Source organism: Aplidium turbinatum, chromosome 13 (genome assembly GCF_918807975.1).
Source record: "Aplidium turbinatum chromosome 13, kaAplTurb1.1, whole genome shotgun sequence".
Lineage (NCBI taxonomy): Eukaryota > Metazoa > Chordata > Ascidiacea > Aplousobranchia > Polyclinidae > Aplidium > Aplidium turbinatum.
In genome coordinates this window covers 18,158,103-18,177,315 of record NC_137484.1, presented here as the reverse complement: position 1 = coordinate 18,177,315, position 19,213 = coordinate 18,158,103, and the positions used below count along the sequence as shown (strand labels likewise).

Below are 19,213 nucleotides of genomic sequence, written 5' to 3'. Positions count from 1 at the left end.
AACTATAAGGCCTTCTTGCATAAGTGAGTTTTAATGTAGTATACACAAAGTGGCATTACTTGATTTTGTGTATTGTACAATATCCACTGCGTTTTCGGTTTATTCTTGGAAATTTACTTCACAATCACATCCTTAAGTCCTAATTTAAAGTTTGTTTTAAGTGCCTTGTAGTGTTTTTGTTCATTTTTTTAATTTACTAATAAAAACTGGACAAATATGATGCTCTGAGTTTTTTTATGGGTTTTTTAAGTGGGTTTTTTAAAAAAAAAACACCCGGGTTTTTTTGGGTCGGGTAAAATACCGACAACCCTGCTATGTACACAAAAATAAGGAAAATCGACAAACATTATTATATTGTTTGAAATAGGAATCAATCAGCCAGTTTAACGTTATTTCCAGAAGTAGCACAGACATTGCAGCACTGAAACATAACATACCATACAGCATGTAAGATCATGCTTCTGGAGAGACACAACAATAACAAATAAACGGTGATGAACTGTTTTATTTTGGTCAACAACGCACGAGTACAAAATAATTGACACAGCGAGAAGAACACAATAAACATAATTTACAAAAGGGTATGCAGAGAATGTGATCCGAATAAATTCCACCAAGCAAGTTATCTAACAGTTAAATAAACATTTCCTCATTCAATTCACCATCATCCTCCCATTCGAGTTCACAGCATACACAATGTCTGTGGTAAGTTTTTCCACAATTACCGTACTATTGTATTTCCTACCGCTCTCATATCCTGCTTTCTACTTCTTTGGCATCCTAGTCTACCTAGATGAAGTCCAACAAACACAATAATAATAACACTTTGAAAACGGCCAAACAAGGTCCAAAAAAAACTAAAGAGCTAAACTAAACTTTAAAGAACCAATGATTTTCAAAAAGGGCCAATAAGCCAACCCAAAAATAGAGAGCTAACTGGCTTTCAAAAGGCCAAAATTCTGAAATTGGCCCCAAAAAAGCCAACCTGGCATTCCTTCAACTCACTAGAAAAAGGTCATGTTGATGTTAGACTCGGTCAGAGCCGCGTATGAAAACAGGATGAAAAATCAGAAAGTCTAGAGTTGCCAAAACAAAACGTTTTATTTCCATATTGCTGAAACTTTGCAGAAAAATCTAGGAAATAGTTCTCAGCCTGCTCAAAAAGAGCCAACAAAGAGCCAACGGGCCAACCAAAAATTTGGGGGCCAAACAGCTTCAAAAAGAGCCAGATTTCTGAAAGTTGGCCCCAAACAGGCCAACCTGGCAACCTTTCCCACAAACAGCACACACAAAAAGTGTTGCCAAGTCAATTTATCAACGTGGAAACAACAATCCCTCTGAAACGGTTTTTAATAACTGTTCCGGCGGGTCAATTGCCCTCTTGATCAGAATTAAAATTGTGATGGAATTTTGTTGACATTGAATTTGCGTTGTTTCTGTGTTCTGCGTGACGTGGCTTGCCTGGCTGCAAAAAGATTTCGCAACTGATTATCGCCTTTTGCTGCGTGCCGGGAGCCGTTGTTTCTGGACACAACTTTGCCTGCCATTGTGTTGAGTTTCATTTTCATCATCGAAAAAAGCAAGCTAGAGAAATGAATGTGTACCACGGATTTAAGTTGTCGTGTTACCGTGTTACCAGTGTACCAAACTACAACGTCGTCGTCATCTGAAGACGAAGGAATTGTCACTGAAAAAATGCGTCGAAGACGCAAATCTTATCGCAGATCTACAAAAAGCTCTACAAGGATCCCAACTATGAAACGCAAATTCAGCCAATGGGAAAAAGACCAAATTAAAAACGGAACTTTGAAGGGCTAAGTTTTAGCACGAATTCGACACGCGCGTTTGACGACATTGGTCAAAACTTATCAATAGGACTACCGTACGTCAATTAGCAAGCACATAGATGAGATTTGCTTGGCATTTCTGTTTTTAAGAAAGCATTTAACCTGCTTGTGGTCAAACCGAAGCTTCTGCTCTTGTGGTGAAAAACCTCATAATGTAGGTTTTGATCTCAGGGTTTGGGCTCTGTTGTTTTAAAGCAATAACCACAAAATGCTGCATCCCAGACAGCCACTTTATCTTGCCCAGATATGGTAAGAATCTGGTGATATCCGTACCCAGGCACGGAGGAGCCACGTGGGCCTGGGCCCACCGACTTTATTTTCTAGGTGGGCCTGGCCCACCCACTTTTGAAAGCCCATTTTCTTTAAAAAGGAAGCGAAAACAGCAAATCAGAAAGGGAGTTCCAAATAAAGATCTTCACTCATTCGATACACAATAGTTTGATTATCTTTGATAGCTCAATCGTTTAATTTATAATAGGCTTCGAGGCAGGCTACATAAATCGGTTGTCTAGTGCGGCCGCATGTTGCACAGTGCACACTTGTCTTCTAGACCAAGATTTCTCAAGCAGGGGTAAATTTACTACAGAAGAAAAGACATCTCGTACTACTAAAAAAAAGGTCATAATACAGTATGATCTGGAAAAGCTGATGGGGTAAATTTATTTGTAGCAGGCAGTGGCGTACGCAGAATTTTTTTAAGGGCCATTTCTTTATTTTAGAAAAGCGCTCATTTGTTAACAATAGCCAACATATTATTCAGCTTACCTTGGCAACACCAATTTTCAAATGTCCAACCAGAGTCACTATACTCTGGTCCAACAGCTAGTTTACTTCGCCAGCTTTTGTAATGAAAATGAATAATAATGACAGCAAATGGGATAAAAAACTTAACAAATTTTTGGCTGAACAGCTTTCACCTGATTTCGTGCAGCACTAATGGACGCCCGAGCGTCATTTGTTCATACAAGAGTTGATGCAACCAACCTAAGTAGAAAGTAGCATTTGGGCTTTACCGATTTAAGTGGTGGGCCTAAGTGCTCATGTTAGTGGAATCTCAGCTGATACAAACAGGTATCATGACGTCAGATGCCGGATGACTCAGGTCGCCTATTATGTTTTATACAAAGTAGGGAAAGAGAGAGATGTTTGTTTTATTTGCCTTTCTAATACGAGTCGAGAAAAAGAAACACAATTACATAAAAATCAAAATATAGCAATAGAAAGGTCTGGCAGCACAAAACAACCTTGCTGTTAACCAGTTAAAGTGCTGCCTAAAAGGTTACGTAGTTAGGAAATTAAATCTAGTAAATCGTGCTCTTTGAGGCTACCTTTTAGCAAAGATTAAAAAGTTGCAAGAATCGGCGGGTACTTGGTAGTCTGTTGAGTTTGAACGCAAGCATCCAATCATACCCTTCAGGCGCATGCAAAACCTGCAATCTAACATATCTTAATTTTTTTTTAAAGTGTTGCGACCGTGCCAATTTTTTTAAAACTAAATTAGTTATTTTGGTCTCGAGTAAGTACGTATTAACATTTCTGTTTTATCGATTCTACCTGTTCTAGACCTTTGGTACGTTGACGTGTATTGTTTTGGCTGTGATGGTCAGAAACAAACACCTGCCCAGTGCGATGCAGTTAAAGGACAAGGCTGGAGTTGCTGTCCTCTAGGTGTCGGTGCAAGTCAAAATTCTTGTGAAGAGAAAAATTGGCTTTTGCGTAAAGACCGTGGATAGTAATCAAGGAAAAGTGACCTTGGTGTTGTCAAATCAAGAATAGTGGGGCGGCCGCGTGGGTTCTTGTGGCAAGGCGACAACAGCTTATTGCTTCCGAAACAGCAATATCCGTCATTTTCCATTGATTCAACGTCTGCAGACAATGTAAAAATGACGTATTTTGCTGTCTAGGTTGCGGCCACTTTCATCGGGTGTTTTGCGACTCAGGTCGCCATGTGCGCAATCCAAAAGGCTGCATTAAAGATGCTCAATCGCTCATGAACCTGAACTAGTATAACTGCGCTTAACAGTTAAGTGAAGAAACTTGTCTGAATTTGCTTTGACCCACGAATGCCTTCACTTTAAAGAACTCTTGATGTAGGATGTCCTTTTACCAGCACAACCCTTTCAAGCATACGCCACTCGACTTGACAATGTCAACTTCCTTTGAACGGAATTACAGCACGACTCAGAAGCAGGCGCCACATATAGGCATCGCAGAAGTAATTGATTTAATTGCAAAACAACGTCGCAAAAATATGAGGACTAATAGATGCGAGAGTTCACCTGGTGAGAGGGAAACTTTTTAACGCTGTCAAAAATAAAGCTATCACACGCAACCAGGTTTGGACCCAAGCAGATATCAGATCCTAAGTGCAAATAAGTTCTACAGCCAAGAACTGAAAAACAAAAATGAAACACATATGTCATTCCATTGAAAAATAACCTCCACTACGTTGTTGAATGATACGCTCGACTTGCACGGCACTGGAAAGATTCAAGTAGGCTGTCACTAAGAGAGCAATGAAATTAAACCTAACAAAAATTACATCGTTTTATATTGTCTCGACGTTAACAGAAGTCGAATTAATGCAAAATAATGGGGTTTTGTTGACTGAAACGTGAACTCTTGAGAGTAGCCCAGATAGCAAAATCTGCCTTTTTTACATTGAGACAACAAATAGAATCAGTGTATAAATGACAGCTGTTGCTGTCTGGGGAATGTCAACAACATAACAATATCGCTGACAGAGCCTGAACATTTTTTCAATCCAGTACTTTTAGGTTCTATTAACACCAGAAAAGGGTCAGCCTCAAAGTAGTTGTTGCGTGCGAGGTCCAATACAATTGAAGTGCCAGCCGGTCCATTCCGTTACATTAAAAATTCTTTCTCCAATATAACACTGAGAAATGCTGAATAAAAACGTAACAAAAACTACGCTTTTTAAGCAAAAAAAGCCATCACAAAAGTGTGATATGCAAACTACATCGTTCATTTGCCGTCGCCACGTTATTTAAGCCAAAGCTGTATGCACGCAAATCAGCAAGGGTAAGCTTCCAATGTTCGAAATCATTGCAATGGAGGGAGGAGGGGAGGGGGTAAAACGTGTTTTTACAACAAAAATACATTAGAGGAAAGTTCTTTTCATTTTCACTCTTTTCCAGCAAATTTTGAGCTAATTCAAAACAACAAAACACCAAATGCATTGTGCAAGTAGTTTAAAATTACGGGTGCTACTAACAAACTATAAACGCAGTGGGTTCGGGCAAGCAATAGAAAGTTAATTCACCGATCACTCCACCTATGCTTAATTTGGGAAAGCAACATTTGCAACACACTCTGTGAGCAACGGTACATTGCCATGATGACGCATGAATTGTTTCCATGGCAACAAAACTTCCCAATCGTTGGTCAACTGCGTCTCTCTGGGTCCCCTCTGGATTATCTGTCTCGCGCTTGCATGCGTGCGACGCACAGCGGCAAGCACCTGGATTTATTTTCCACCATTAGATGATGCTAGAGCGGCAACACCGGCATCATCATTTTCGTAGATCCAGCACACAAACCTGCGCATAAAACTAAGTTTCAACAATACAAGTTGTCATACTGCACCTATTCAATAATTTCTTGCGTAGTGTAATACATTTTGGTCACCTTTAGTTAGAACATGCACTGATGAATAATTTTAAAACCTCTTAATGTCTGCTGCACACCTTAGCAATATTTTACGTTAGTTTCACAACTGAAAGTATGAAAAAGATGTAGAAAAGGAAGATTTTTGAATGTTAGCAATATGAAATAGTTTCGTTCCATTCGACACCATGTCCTGTCTGTAAACGGTTTATACAAATCATATCAAGTACAAATCAAATGAGTGGGTACATAAGGCAGGAGGTTTCTAAGAAATGCTTACCGTCCCATCAGAAGCGCTAGCACCAACTTTGTTTCCTGTTGAATTCCAACAAACTTCGAATATTCCGCCGGTACCTTCGTAGCTGTGGACTAGTTGCCCCGTCTGTGAAACAAAGCCACTTACTTTAGCAAGAAAATTTGATTTTTACGCCGACATACGCTGAATTAATGCAAAATAGACCTCTTTTCAACTGGGTGTGCCCAACGCTGTCTGACAGCAACGTCAGCGGAAGACAGAGTCGGGACAACGTCCGCGTAGGTACCCTTGAAGCTTGTGACGACGGTAGGCTCAGGTAAGTCAAGAGTCAACGCAACTCAAAGTCAGGTAATTCTCGTTTGACAGAGGAAGTTGCCGCTTCAACATCGCACAACGTTGTTTCAATGCAAAAATTGCTGTTCGATCAACGTGACATGTCACAAAAGCATTGAAGCGGAGAAACCATTAAAAGGTGGAGAAGTATACTCAGTACTCACATGAGTGCTCCATATGTGCACGCATTTGTCAAACGAACCGCTTGCCAACAATCTTCCATCTGGGCTGAAAGCTACGCTGTAAACTGGTTCATTGTGCTTGGTAAGTGTGTGCAGACACGCCCCTTTTTCCAACTCCCACAAACGAACTGTCGAGTCGAACGATGCACTGAAACAAGAGAAAGACGTCAGTTATTGGAGATCTGTTGCCAATGCCTTCTATGAATCGATTGATTGCGTTCGCCTTACTTTCTTTCAACATCCGGCTATGTGAGAAAAACGTGATCGAGCAAGAGAAAAGCTGCTCGTCACGTGAGTGGTTTGACTTTTGCGCGCTTGACTGCTTTCGTCTGGCAAGCACGATCTAACCTTCTTTCAGTCAAGTCACGACTGTGAAGAAACTCAAAATGACATCGTTTCATCGTAGTCAAAGTATGAAATCATTACCTTGCCAACATGAGGTTTTGGTTGGGATTGTTTGAACTAGGACCGGATGGGCTCCACTTAATGGTGTATATTTCCTTATCGTGTGCTCGGAGGTCATGGACAAAGGATTCATGCTTCATAGACCAGATCTTGAGGGTCATGTCATCGGAGCAAGATGCGAGTAAACTCCCTGATGGATCCCATTTGATCGCATTCACTTCATCCTAAAAGAAAATCGATGTTTTTGTACGGGCCTTTCAAGTCAAGCATTTCCAAATTGTCATTTTACATTGTTTCAACGTCGCTGGACAAAGTGAAAAGGGAAACTATTGCGAGCGAGATTAGGTAGTAGTATACAGAGAACTTTGCAACAACGTCGAAGTTTAATTTGCACATTAAAAGTGAAGTTGTTGTTGCTTATGAGTCTTAAACAAGGGATAAAACTGCGTTCTGTTGCTCAATGCAACAAACCAATGACGAGAGTTGTAAAAATAAGTAAGAATTCAATGTTGAGACATCACGTAATACTTTGGAACTTCATTTATTATATACCACATCCAAGAGCAAAGAAAGTTAATATCAGCCACAATTTGTTAGAATCTTTTCAGTGCAAACGTGCTGCATATAAGTATCCAGTCAACAAAGCAGATACTTTTTTACATTGTTTTAACGTTTGCAGACGGCCATGACGTACTACGTATGGCAAAAGGTCGGATTTGCTGGCTTACTGAAGTGTTCTTCTTACATGTCATGATTGTCACGAAAGCAGCAAGTACTTACGGAGTGACCACCAAATGTCTTCACAGGTCTGTCATGTCCAAGCCTGCAAACATGTATGCTTTTGTCTGTGGAGCATGACGCAAATGTGGTGTTGTTCTGCCAATCAACGTCAAGCGCTGGAGCTGGGAAGCACAACAAAGCCGTTATTGTGGAGGACTAAAAGGGTAATAAAACGATTACTAAATTTGTTGGGCCGTGTCTTTTGCAACCCTTACTCCTTCACTTGGAAAAAAATTCGATTTAGTTTTATGCTTTTGAAAGCTGCATGGTCAGAATTCAAAAATTCTTTCTTGAATGTCTCCAAAACAGAATCAATAAAAATTGGATACAAAAAGAGCAACTTTGTTTCCAAACTTAACGAATTTCCTTCCTCAACTCTGGTCTAGCTTTGCCATAGCTCGAAACATTTGTTGTGAAAAGTAAGCCATTCTATCTCGATATGGCCATTTTTATTCTTTTTTCTTCAAATTAATACCGCAGATATTTTACTTCGACAGGCGCAATGACTATTTTAGAACCAACTGGCCCCAGATAGTATTATGCAAACGGCGCATGCACTCGCATAGCCCATAGAAGACAGGCGTTGCATGATATGAATAATGCATGTAGTTGTAGAAGTATTTCGTGATAGTATGACTCAGAAAAGGGTAGGTAACTTATTGTAAAATAGTGTTCACTAACCATGAAGTGGTTATATCAGGAGTAAAAGCTTTATGCAGTCAAGTAGTGAAATGTCTTTAAATACACACCTTTCGATTGTACACCATTCCTTACTCCACACGACAAACACACAAATAAAACGCAGATTTTCACGATCGCAAAACTTACCGCAAAAAATCAAATGACCAGTTTTTTCTGAAAGCTTCAGAAAAAAGAAAAAAGGCAATTTTAGACGCCAAAACAAACGCTTGGCATGATGAGTCATGTTTCAAAATTTCAGGCCTGTTTATTTGCTGTTTCCAAATTATCATAATCCTTTTGCTTAACCCACTTCAACAACGCACCAAATGCAAGACTACTATCTAGTGAGACTGTGCTTTAGCACTGTGTGTCATTTAACTGTAAACAAGCATCAATTTTGTGGACCATTATGCAACAGCCAAACAATCTCTTGGTTAAAACGACATCTTACACTAAAACCTGAGGTAAAAACACTCAAACATTTAATTTAAAGCACAAGTAAGACACAGGAATTCTGCTTTCGTTTCCAACTAGGTGGAAAAACTAAAAAAGAAAGAATTTTGCAAATGAAAATGCCATTATTGAAATAGAGAACAATTAAGCCCGAAAATTAGCAATAAAACTAATACAACGCTGCCCATCTGTAATGGCTTTGACGTGATGTTGTTTGCACATGTCAAGTGATTATGTAGCACAACCGCTTAGAGATTCAATGTGAAACACACAGCTGTAAATTCCCAGAAAACAAGACCGCTGCTGAATGTTCACACGTTAAGAGAATGAAACACAGCAAGAAAAATACTCGGTATTCACTATTCAGTAGTAAACTAAGGGTTGATCAGTTTAAACCGGGGCGGTTTAAACCGCCCGGTTAAAACCTGGTTTAAACCGGGCAGTTTTGACCACCTATTACTGCTCAAAACCCCTCTAGTGCATAAATCAAGTTGATTTTGAATTGAATTAAAAATATTACCCCCCATGTTTAGTAATGATGTTCATTGTTCAACTATATATATTTTGTTTTGATCAACAATAACCTAAATGCTGGATTTGGAACAAAAAATATTCAATTTCTCTGTTTATTTTTCATATTTCAATCAGTTGGTTACCGTATTTTACGGACCATAAAGCGCATCCGATTATAAGGCGCACTGTCAATAAATTGCTTTGATTAGTTTTTTGTTCAGACATAAGGCGCACAGGGCTATGGAACGCAACCATGAACGCAACGTATTTTAAGGAGTATGGGTTACCATATAAAGCTCATTAAAACAAAAATGCGTAAGAAATGTAAGCAAGTCACAATATTACAATGAGCAAAAGAAAAAAATGGGCCTAGTGAATATCACAGTTGCTAGTTGCTTTTACCGTAATTTATTGTGTAAGACGGTGATTTATTTATATAATAATAGTATCGGTACTGGTTTTGAGTGTAGGCAATAAAGCACTACCTGATCCATAGCGCACCGTCTTATAAGCCGCACGATCAATTTATGAGGAAAAAAAAGGATTTAAATTGCGCCTTATGGTCCGTAAAATATGGGTATTTTAATTATTGAGAAAATTCAAATTCTCAAAATAAGTTTCTGATGAACCAAAAAATGCTTGGTAGAACGATGAACAATTTGCACAGCCAACTGAAATACAAGAATTTATTCCAACAATTTTTTTTTTATGAAAAACATTTGCCATCAAATTTTGCCTGACAGGTCGGTATTGGCGGCCATTAATGAAAGTTCAGGCGGCCATGGCGCCAGCTATTTCGAGGCCTGCATATCAAAATGGTCACAACTCACAACTGCTTTTATATTATATTATATTTCCTAAATAGCCCATAGCCCAGGTAGCCGACCATTCACTACATCAAAATATTTTTCTGGGTTTTGACCAGTTTTGACTGGTTTAAACCTAGTTTTAACCGGTTAAAACCAGGTTTAAACCGGTTTAAATCAACCCTGAGTAAACTTTACGATTGACGTTAAAAATAGCTTTGATTCAAGCAACACACAGTAAAAGCTGGGTGTACTACCTTGGTGAAAAGGAAATTGTTGTTTTGCTTTGCCAGAATAGGCGTCCCATATGATCGTTGTTTTATCAACACCAGCACTGAGAATATAATTTCCTTTTTTGTTCCATTTCAGAGCAAAGATTGGTCCTTTATGCTGCCCGAGGACATTACTCAATTGCCCTGAACATAAAGAGATTACAAGCGTGTTACTTTTTGAACTGAAAATAATGAAAAGCAACGTAAAATCGACATCAAAATAACCATTCTCTTTTTTAGTTTTGTCAGTAATTCGCACGTTGTACAATTAATTGCGCAACAGTCTGCCTGGAAAACACATATCTTAGCAAAAAAACGCCGTGTAGTGTAAGCAAGGAAAGAACTGTTAATTAACAATGGTAACTTGCGATTAAGTCAATCGAAAAACCAGCACAGTCTATCATGGTAAAATCCGTTTTGTTACAATGATTCAACGTAGGCAGACGTTGAAATCATTGGAAAAAAGATTAACAACTGAGTAGACAAAAAGAATTTCTTTTAAATGTTAAAAAAATTAAAAAAAACATCTCACCTTCAGTACCCCACAGTCTGGCATAGCCGTCGTAGGAGCCAGTGGCAAGAAGTGTGCCATCGCACTAATAAAATATTTTGGCATGAGCGAAAACTTGACAAGCAGTAAAAGTAACAAGCACTGTCTGCATACAATTGAGTACAAAGTGAAATGGAAACCATTGGGCTTGCTATTCCACGCAAGAAATATTATTGCATTGCAGTGGTGGCAAAAAGTAATCAAATGTAAACGGGAATAAATATTAAAAAAAGGTAATAGCCAACAGTAGTAAATAGCTTTTGTGTTTAAATATTCTTGGGTTAGCCGCTATGAGTCGCTGCGTTGTGAAATCAATAGCTCACTGGCACAACGATGACGTTTGCCTGCCGGGTGAATTGTGCTGAACTTGAAATTCTTAACCTTTTTGCTTCAGTACGTAATTTTTTTTAGAAAAACAAAAAAGTAGCAGCTGTCTATATTTGGCTCTGCTTGACTTTAACCTACATTCCAGTCAAGTGAAGTGACGTCTTTGTTGCTAGGGACCTCTTGGTTGCCTTCTTTAATGCAATGACGCAGCACCAATTGTTGCCCTGTCGCAGGTGGCGGGGACGTCGAGGTGACGGCGTCTTCCATCAAATTCCATATGCGCGCGGTAGAGTCTCCAGACCTGAAAAAAACTTTGTCATCAAAACAATTCCTTTGATTTTGCGATTATGTCCAATACAAAGTAGCCTATTTGGAATAAGATTGCAACTGCTGCATTTTTGACCATAAAACAGTCATGTTTAGTTCTTGGGTTTTTAAAATTCCAAAAGCAATTGAATTTTGCCACAGTCAATAACTGAAATATTTCAACAAGTATCAAGGTTTTACCCTGAGGCCAAAAGGTCTTTCTTAGGATTCCAAGCGCATATGAAAACTTCCGACTCGTGTCCTCTTAAAACAGTTGATTTGCTCAAAGATACTCTGATGTCATTGTGATTGGTTTCAATATCCATTGGCTCTAAAGGTTCAGACGTAGATGTTGCCCCAGAGTTCAACGCTGAAACATACGAGACGTCCTGTTACATCTTATTTTTACACTTCACAGACAGCAAATCAGTCGTTTTTTACATTCATTCAACGTCTGCAAAGGTTAAATCAATGTAAAAAACGGCTGATTTGCTGTCTGGATTGTAACAACACAGCAGTATAAAAGTACAGTACTTTGCATTGGAAAATACTATGCTAGGGATGTTAAATTTCAAACAGATAGAATGCACGAGAGGAGTTATGCAAGATCTTCAAAAAATGTTGATCAGTTAAACTAAAATATCTTTAAAGCAACCACTTACAATTGCTGTGGTCGCCATTTATTTGTGGCTCTTGCTTTATATTTGTTGTTGACGTGGCAGCTGTTACCACTGTAGTTGTCATGGCAGCCAAGGTGTTGCTGCTTATAGATGCAGACGGTGTTGAGACAGCAGTGTTCTCTGTTTTCATGGCTTCCTCAGTGTTTTGTGTTACTTTCTCTGATTGATTTGCCTGGCTTGATTGCTCGGCTTTCAGCTTTTCAGCTGCCATTTTTTCACGTAATTGCTGCTGCTTTCCATGCACTACATCGGGCATAACAGCGTCCACAAGAGACAAACTTTCACTGAATCGGCCCTCGAACACAACTCCATCCTAAAGATATAAGAATCTTAACTATTTTGCAAGATTATCAAGTTTGATAAGCTGGCAGCTACCATAATAAAAAACATTCTCACATGAAATAGAAATTTTAAAACCGGCCCATCACCACATTCTAGTAATCACAACAACTAATAGTAATAAAGGGCTAAAAATGAATGTATCATCTTCACACAACAATACAATATCATTATTACGCAAACGTGCGAATATAAAAAATGCAAAGCCAAAAACTCATCCCATGGTACCTCATTAATACTGATTTCTGCCTCCACATACTGCAACCCTTTCTGCAGCATACTTATTAAAGCAGCTGGAGGTACAAGAGCACCATTGATATTAGATTGGCTGATATGTGACTCCAATCCAAACACGAATGCACTGTGCTGGAAACCTAATGAAATAGCAACAGCAAGTAAATAGGTGAGATATAAAGTGATGAGCACGTTACCACGTTATTAACCATGGTGGTTGGCCAAAGCATAAATTGTCTCTGTGGTAGACCTGGGTTCAATGCCTAGTTAAGCCAATAGCCTACTGAAAGAACGTAAAAAAATAAAAATGTTACATTTGCAGCTCTTTTCATGCTCAGATGTAAAGATGCCGAAAGTGAGTAAACAAACAGACCAGTGTTACCAGAAACTCAATACCCTATTGTGACTTAGGCCTAAAGGCTACTGCACATGAAGCAGCTGTGTGGCTAATGTACTACAAAATCAAAATTGATGTTATCTTGTGCTAACTAACACAAATTTTAATTTCTTTTTCTACTTATCAGATCTAAGTACTTCACTGTTCATGGACAAGGCATAAAGTTAATACTGCAACATGGTATAGGTGCCAGTAGCCTAATAATTCAAAAAAATTTGTGAATAGATCCCACGTGAATGACAACACAAATATTGTACGGTACACTTACTGTATGATATAACTCAACATTGTCAATGACAAAATAAGCAAAACAGATAAGTGTATGACAATATGTAATACGGGACTGTAGATTATGCACAGCAGTTTAAGCATTTTGAAAATGTATTAGCCAAAATCAAAACTGAATCCAAGACACCAAAATAACCAGGTCCAGGACTACAGAATAGATCCGTACTCAGCAATGTAAAAGGGCAAATACTGAGTACCACAGCTTAAAACAGTGGTTGTTTTGGTGATTTCCAGACTTTTGCAGCTAACTTTGACATGGATCAACCAGCAGTAATACCTTGTCAAGTAATTACAAACTTAATTCTGAGACTTCAAAGCATAAAAATAAATATAAGGTGAGCATGCAGCATTGGGCTGACAGCTAAGAAAGCAACATTGCATATAAAGAAATGTTCAATTAAATAATCTCCCTAAAGTAGATGATTAAAAGCACACATTTCATTTATATTATATATATAAAACATGTTATTCTCTTGTTAAACTAATTAAATTTCTGGTACCGGTATATAGAAACAACACCAGACTTTTTTTAATGCTTTAGAACTTATTCTTGCAGATCCGCAATTGGACCACACTATTATACTACATTGATACACAACTACATGTTTGTATTATATCCTAGAAAAACTACCGGTATATTTTATCAGTGTGGTCTAATGTAGCGATTGCAAGCAAAACATATAGACATAAAACATACAGCTAATAGACATATAGGCTAGACAGTGCTACATACAAGCATATAATACACTAGAGATGATGACAAGAACCAAACATAAACAAAGGCAAACTGCCACAACAGAAGCTAACTTTTGCTCGAACAAAAGCATCTATCAGCTAGAATTTATGTAATTATCAACAAATATCAATGTGAAACAAGAACACATGCTGCTGTACATGTAAAGATTAAAGCCATCCCACTATGATGACTGATGTGATGATGATAGATAAATGGAGATATACGGTATGTTTGATAGAGGCAATATGAAGACAACATCAAAGATTGGGACAAATTCTTAATCATGAGGAGTTAATAAAAATGCAATCAAAGGGTGCAAAGGTAGGTAGAGGTAAAATGTATTGAGTGAAAGTGCTAAAATCAATTTTTATCATTAAATGAAGAGATCATAAGATAGGCTATGGATTATAGGGTTACACTATTGATGACTGTATTCAATAACTGGAATCTTATTTGTTCAATAATCTTTGATAGATTGTCAGTGCATTAGCAAACAAATAAGAAATAAAAAGTAGTTTTAAAGCATGTCTTCCATGCAGAACTCTTCAGTAATAAATCGGTAATAAAATCATTATTTCAACAAAAAAAAAAACACAAAAATCCATTAACAAAGTACAAAGCAATGCAATTGAAATAGCAATTTATACTAGGGCTGCCAGATTGGGCGCTTTTACGCCCAATTGGGCTACTTATGATTTCTCCAGGCGCCAAAAATTTGCGTTGGGCGCGCTTTTTTAGATGGCGCCCAATTGGGCTACTTTTTTTTTAATATAATATAACTTTTTATGTAAAAATTGTATCATGTTTAAGATTTTCACCTAATTCGTAGTTATTTCATTGAGGAGCAGCGTTTTTGAAGGCCTCGGTCAGGCAGGGTTACCAATTTGGTATAAAGATGCCGATTTTTAAAAATATGCATGTTTAGGCTTTAATATCTGGCAATCCTGGCAATTTAAGTGATCCAGGTTTTCATGTAAATACAGTATACATTAGTTCAGTTTGTTTTTATTTCTGATCATTACAACGAAAAGCAATATATATATCAAACATAGCAGGGGTTTAGAAAAAGGTAGAAGCGACAAAACACGGACGCTATAACGTGCATGATGCCAAAGCAGAACAATCAAACAAATGTAGAAAGATGAGAAAAAAAAGGCTAGTGAATTTTTTTTTAACAATTTATATGAGTAAAAAAAAAAAGACAAAAAAGATAGTTTCTACGTTGATCGACCTTGGTGGGTTATCAAAACTGTTGATGGTCTTGAGGGGAACACTCTTGATACGTTACCTCATCACGAAAAGCAATTAAACCATTTTTTGTGTTACTTGGTGTGGTACCGGTACTTGTTTGTAGTTATTTTAACAAACAGTTGAGTGAATGCATGGTTGCCAATCTGTCTATAAGGGAAGAACTGGAAAAACACTTATAATTTGGGATTGGTGATCAAGCGCTCTGGAAGAATTTTGTATAATAGCCTATCTCTTTGCTTGGGCTCCAATTTGGGCTCTATTTTAGAACCCCCAAAAAATTGGGCTACTTTTTGCATAAGCTTGGGCTCTTTTTTATATTAACCTCTGGCAACCCTAATTTATACACAAATCTCTGGTGCCTCATAACTGAAAGCAAAATTACCATGCTTGCTATATCGAAAAGCACAAAAATAACCATCATCAACATGTTCAACTACACACAGAAGTAACCGAAGAAGATTACACCAAATCTCTGACTTCACCTCTCAAAACAATCATATTACAATAACTTTCAATACCACACACCAAAAGAAGAATTCCTAATTTCATCATTTAGTTAGAACATCCAAACTCAACACTTTTAAATGAAAACAATGTATATAGGCTACCGGTACCCTAACAGCTGGTGTTTAAATTATACAATTTTCCATTTGTTCATTTCAGATGATTGTAATGTCTTATTGTACAAGATCAAAACTTTGAAGTGCATGATCAGTCACATATGCTTCAGTCAATTAATATAAATTTATTGAGTTGATCAGCCTACTATACACAGGAAAACATTATAATGGGCTGTGATCATACCTGATTCTTGTAGATAGCGATACACAAGGAAATTGACTTCATCTGAGGTGATACTCATAATTCCTTAAAAATTGTTTGTTTCTTCTGATAATAGAAATAAGTCCACATCCGTTCCAAGTTAAACACTGTAAATCCACAACAGGACCCCATGCATCAGCGCAAATCAAGTTATGATTAGTTCTATCAGGAGGTTACTAGAACATTTATTATAGCAAAACTACCTCGGTATGTTGTACGGTCTGAAAATAGTTAAACAGCGGTTTCATTGATGTGCTTAATTCATATAAATTTCCACAGGTTTCGTATTCAGTCAGGGTGGTAAGCACTGGTTTCCGACATGGTGTGTTTTTGTAACTTTTTTAAACTGTACTGGTTTTATGCCAAGGTAAACTTTGCTATGAAACACTTTAAAAGAATTACAAGGACAGTTACTTTGATCTGTTGCAGTAGACTAAGTAGAACTCGAGATGTATCCCAAGTGCACTCGAAAAAAGGATAAGATGCAGCACCCAGACTTGGACAAAGACCACCTCTACAATTTCCAGAGTGCACAAACCGGATTCAAGCTAGCGCGTTTGCGAACACACACACACACACACATGCGTCGCGTGACGACCACACAATTTAACATGACCTCATGCGAGTTATTTCCTTGCGGCTGCATAACCAAACAGCGAACCATTTCAACAGGGTGAAAAAAACATCATCAGAGCGCGCGTACACGTCATAAAAAACGCAAATTGTCCTCAATAGAACTCAACCATTTCTTCACCCTGTCTACAACATCGATCGGAAAGTCCTTTTTTCTCTTTTTTAAGTAAATGTAAACGTCACCACAAACTTCTCATTGTTTGTTTCTCTCTTATAATTTTCTGGGGTTGGCCAACGAACGCGTTCACTTCAGAAAATAAAAATTTATGCGTTGCTTCGACCCAATCAATCTTGGTAATGCATTATCTTGAAAACCGGAATTTGCCAGAAAATCGGAATTAGCACAATGTATTTGTACAATATTTTAATATTCTCAACGATGAGACAAATTGCAATAAATTAATAAAACATTGTTTCTACAGGTTGGCATTGACTTGTAAACCGTATGGTGACATGGTCGTATTCTTAAATATAATAAAAGTATTGACATATTTAGTTGTTATTTTACGATGGAATTTCTCTGCCCACTCTGTGTCTTTCATAAGTAAACGAATGAGAAAAATAATGGTATTAACAATTTGTCACGCATTGTGTCTTACATAAGTAAACAAATGAGAAAAAACAATGGTATTAACAATTTGTCACGCAGTTTATATTTGCCCAGCAGTTGTTAAGCAATGACCAAAAAGAACTATTTTAGTTCAGTTCACTTTGTTTTTATGTATAACCATCGCAACAAAAAACAGTAGCCTATATGCCAAACATAGCAAAGGTCCAGAAAAAGGTAGAAGCGATAAAATCCGAACGATATTTCAACAAACACAACTGAACAACGGTCGAAGAAAATTTGCAATGTAGAAATTGTGCTTATGGCAAAGTAGCCTATTGTTGGTGGTACTTGATTCTCAGCTCTGGTGATACACCGTGACGGAATGCTGCCTTTACTAGAAGAAAAAAGTTGCATGCTGGTAGTTCATACTTGGCGTTGGATACAAATAAACTACCATTGAATGATTGAATGGCCACACAAATAGCAACTAAGGCGTCTAATGCAACTCATATGTTTGTTTTATGACTCATGAATGAAATAGGCCACGCATCAAAACGTGGTATCAGACAAATCTTGCCTCTGGCTGTTCCTTGTAAAGAATACCATAGGAAATTTGGTGGCGTGATTAAGTTTGTATCTCTACTCCAGCACAACTGTTTGTGTGTAGCGTATCTTGCGAGGATCTATTGTTTGAAACATTTCCTGTATTGTGTTAAAAGTCTTGTGAAAGATGCAATGTTTAAAAATCAAACTAATAAATAATTTCAACATGAATACAATTCAAATTTCATACAAATTAAAGTATGCGTAAAATTTGGACAACATGCAAGGGCGAAAAATATAATTCATACCACATAGAAGAACGTTTATAAAAATTTTACAATAACATTTTGAAATAGTTTGCCAAACCCAAAATTCCTGTACCAGGATGACTATGTGTCTCAATCAAGACTTTGAGGTGCGACCTCATTCGACGACAACAAACCGAATAAAGAATGATTCACAAGCAATCAGCAAATAAAAACGCGTTTTTAACATGTTTGCAACATCGTGATAAGTACTCACGAGTAAATGGTACCGTACCAATCTTCATTTTTCAAAGTCTAATATTTCTTTTTGCAAAGCATGATTTTCCACAAGGTAAAACGCACCAGTTTACATGTATCCTTCATCCAACAAACAAACTTCGTCAAAGAATTTGCAATTCCGTATTGCTTTGGGCGTATCTTCTCTATATTTTTCCCTGCGCTGTTCAGTTGCAACCTAATACCATTAAATAAGCTAAATTTCAACTGATTCTTATGCTTTGTACAAATTTGGGTCAAGGTTGCCTTCTCTGATGAAAGCGACGATTCTCACTTCTCAGTCTCACAACAAAATAACCTTACGTCGTGAGGTCATTTTGTCCTTCTTGTGTGAGCATAAAGCCACCTCGATTATCAACTCAGATAAAATGAAGCAGCCGTTTACAAATTGTTCATTGAACTTCAGTAAGTTTAATCACACAGAATATAAGAACAAATTCCATTTCTGCTATAGTCAAAAAGGACAAGTCCAAAACAGTACGTTCAGTGGGTTGCACAAATTCGGAAACCCTGATGCTTTTCGAATAATAAAGAGAAGGACAAAAGCAATGTTTGTTTCTTTTTTACAATACAAAAAGAGAATAGTGGGAGATGTTGTGTTGTTTCATCAATGCGTTTCCGCACACACATACAATCGCGTGAACAATACACCAGATCGTTCATACATGTCGTAAAGTGCCACAAAGCGCGTCACCATGCTTTTTTCTTTTTTACAAACGGCATGTGAGTTGTTCTCATTGTTACACGTAGTTATGGGACCGACCATTACGCGCTGAAGGGATGAAACAGCTCGAAGGTATTGAAAACCAAACAAATCGATACAGCCAATACTTGGCTCCTCCAGAACTTTCCGTTTCCTT

The 19,213-nt window shown here is 37.7% G+C and overlaps 1 protein-coding gene across 1 annotated transcript; it reads right to left on the bottom strand.

The window, feature by feature from the left end:
* Positions 1-4,052: 4,052 nt before the first annotated feature.
* Positions 4,053-16,302, bottom strand: LOC145781612 (F-box-like/WD repeat-containing protein TBL1X). Its single transcript, XM_082593287.1, has 12 exons — positions 16,068-16,302; positions 12,586-12,731; positions 12,001-12,331; positions 11,540-11,708; positions 11,171-11,333; positions 10,688-10,751; positions 10,141-10,299; positions 7,431-7,552; positions 6,672-6,874; positions 6,228-6,393; positions 5,755-5,856; positions 4,053-5,407 (listed from the first exon to the last, which is right to left on the bottom strand). Exons 1-12 carry the CDS (start codon positions 16,123-16,125, stop codon positions 5,381-5,383), a joined length of 1,710 nt encoding a protein of 569 aa, XP_082449413.1. The 5' UTR covers positions 16,126-16,302; the 3' UTR covers positions 4,053-5,380.
* Positions 16,303-19,213: the final 2,911 nt, after the last annotated feature.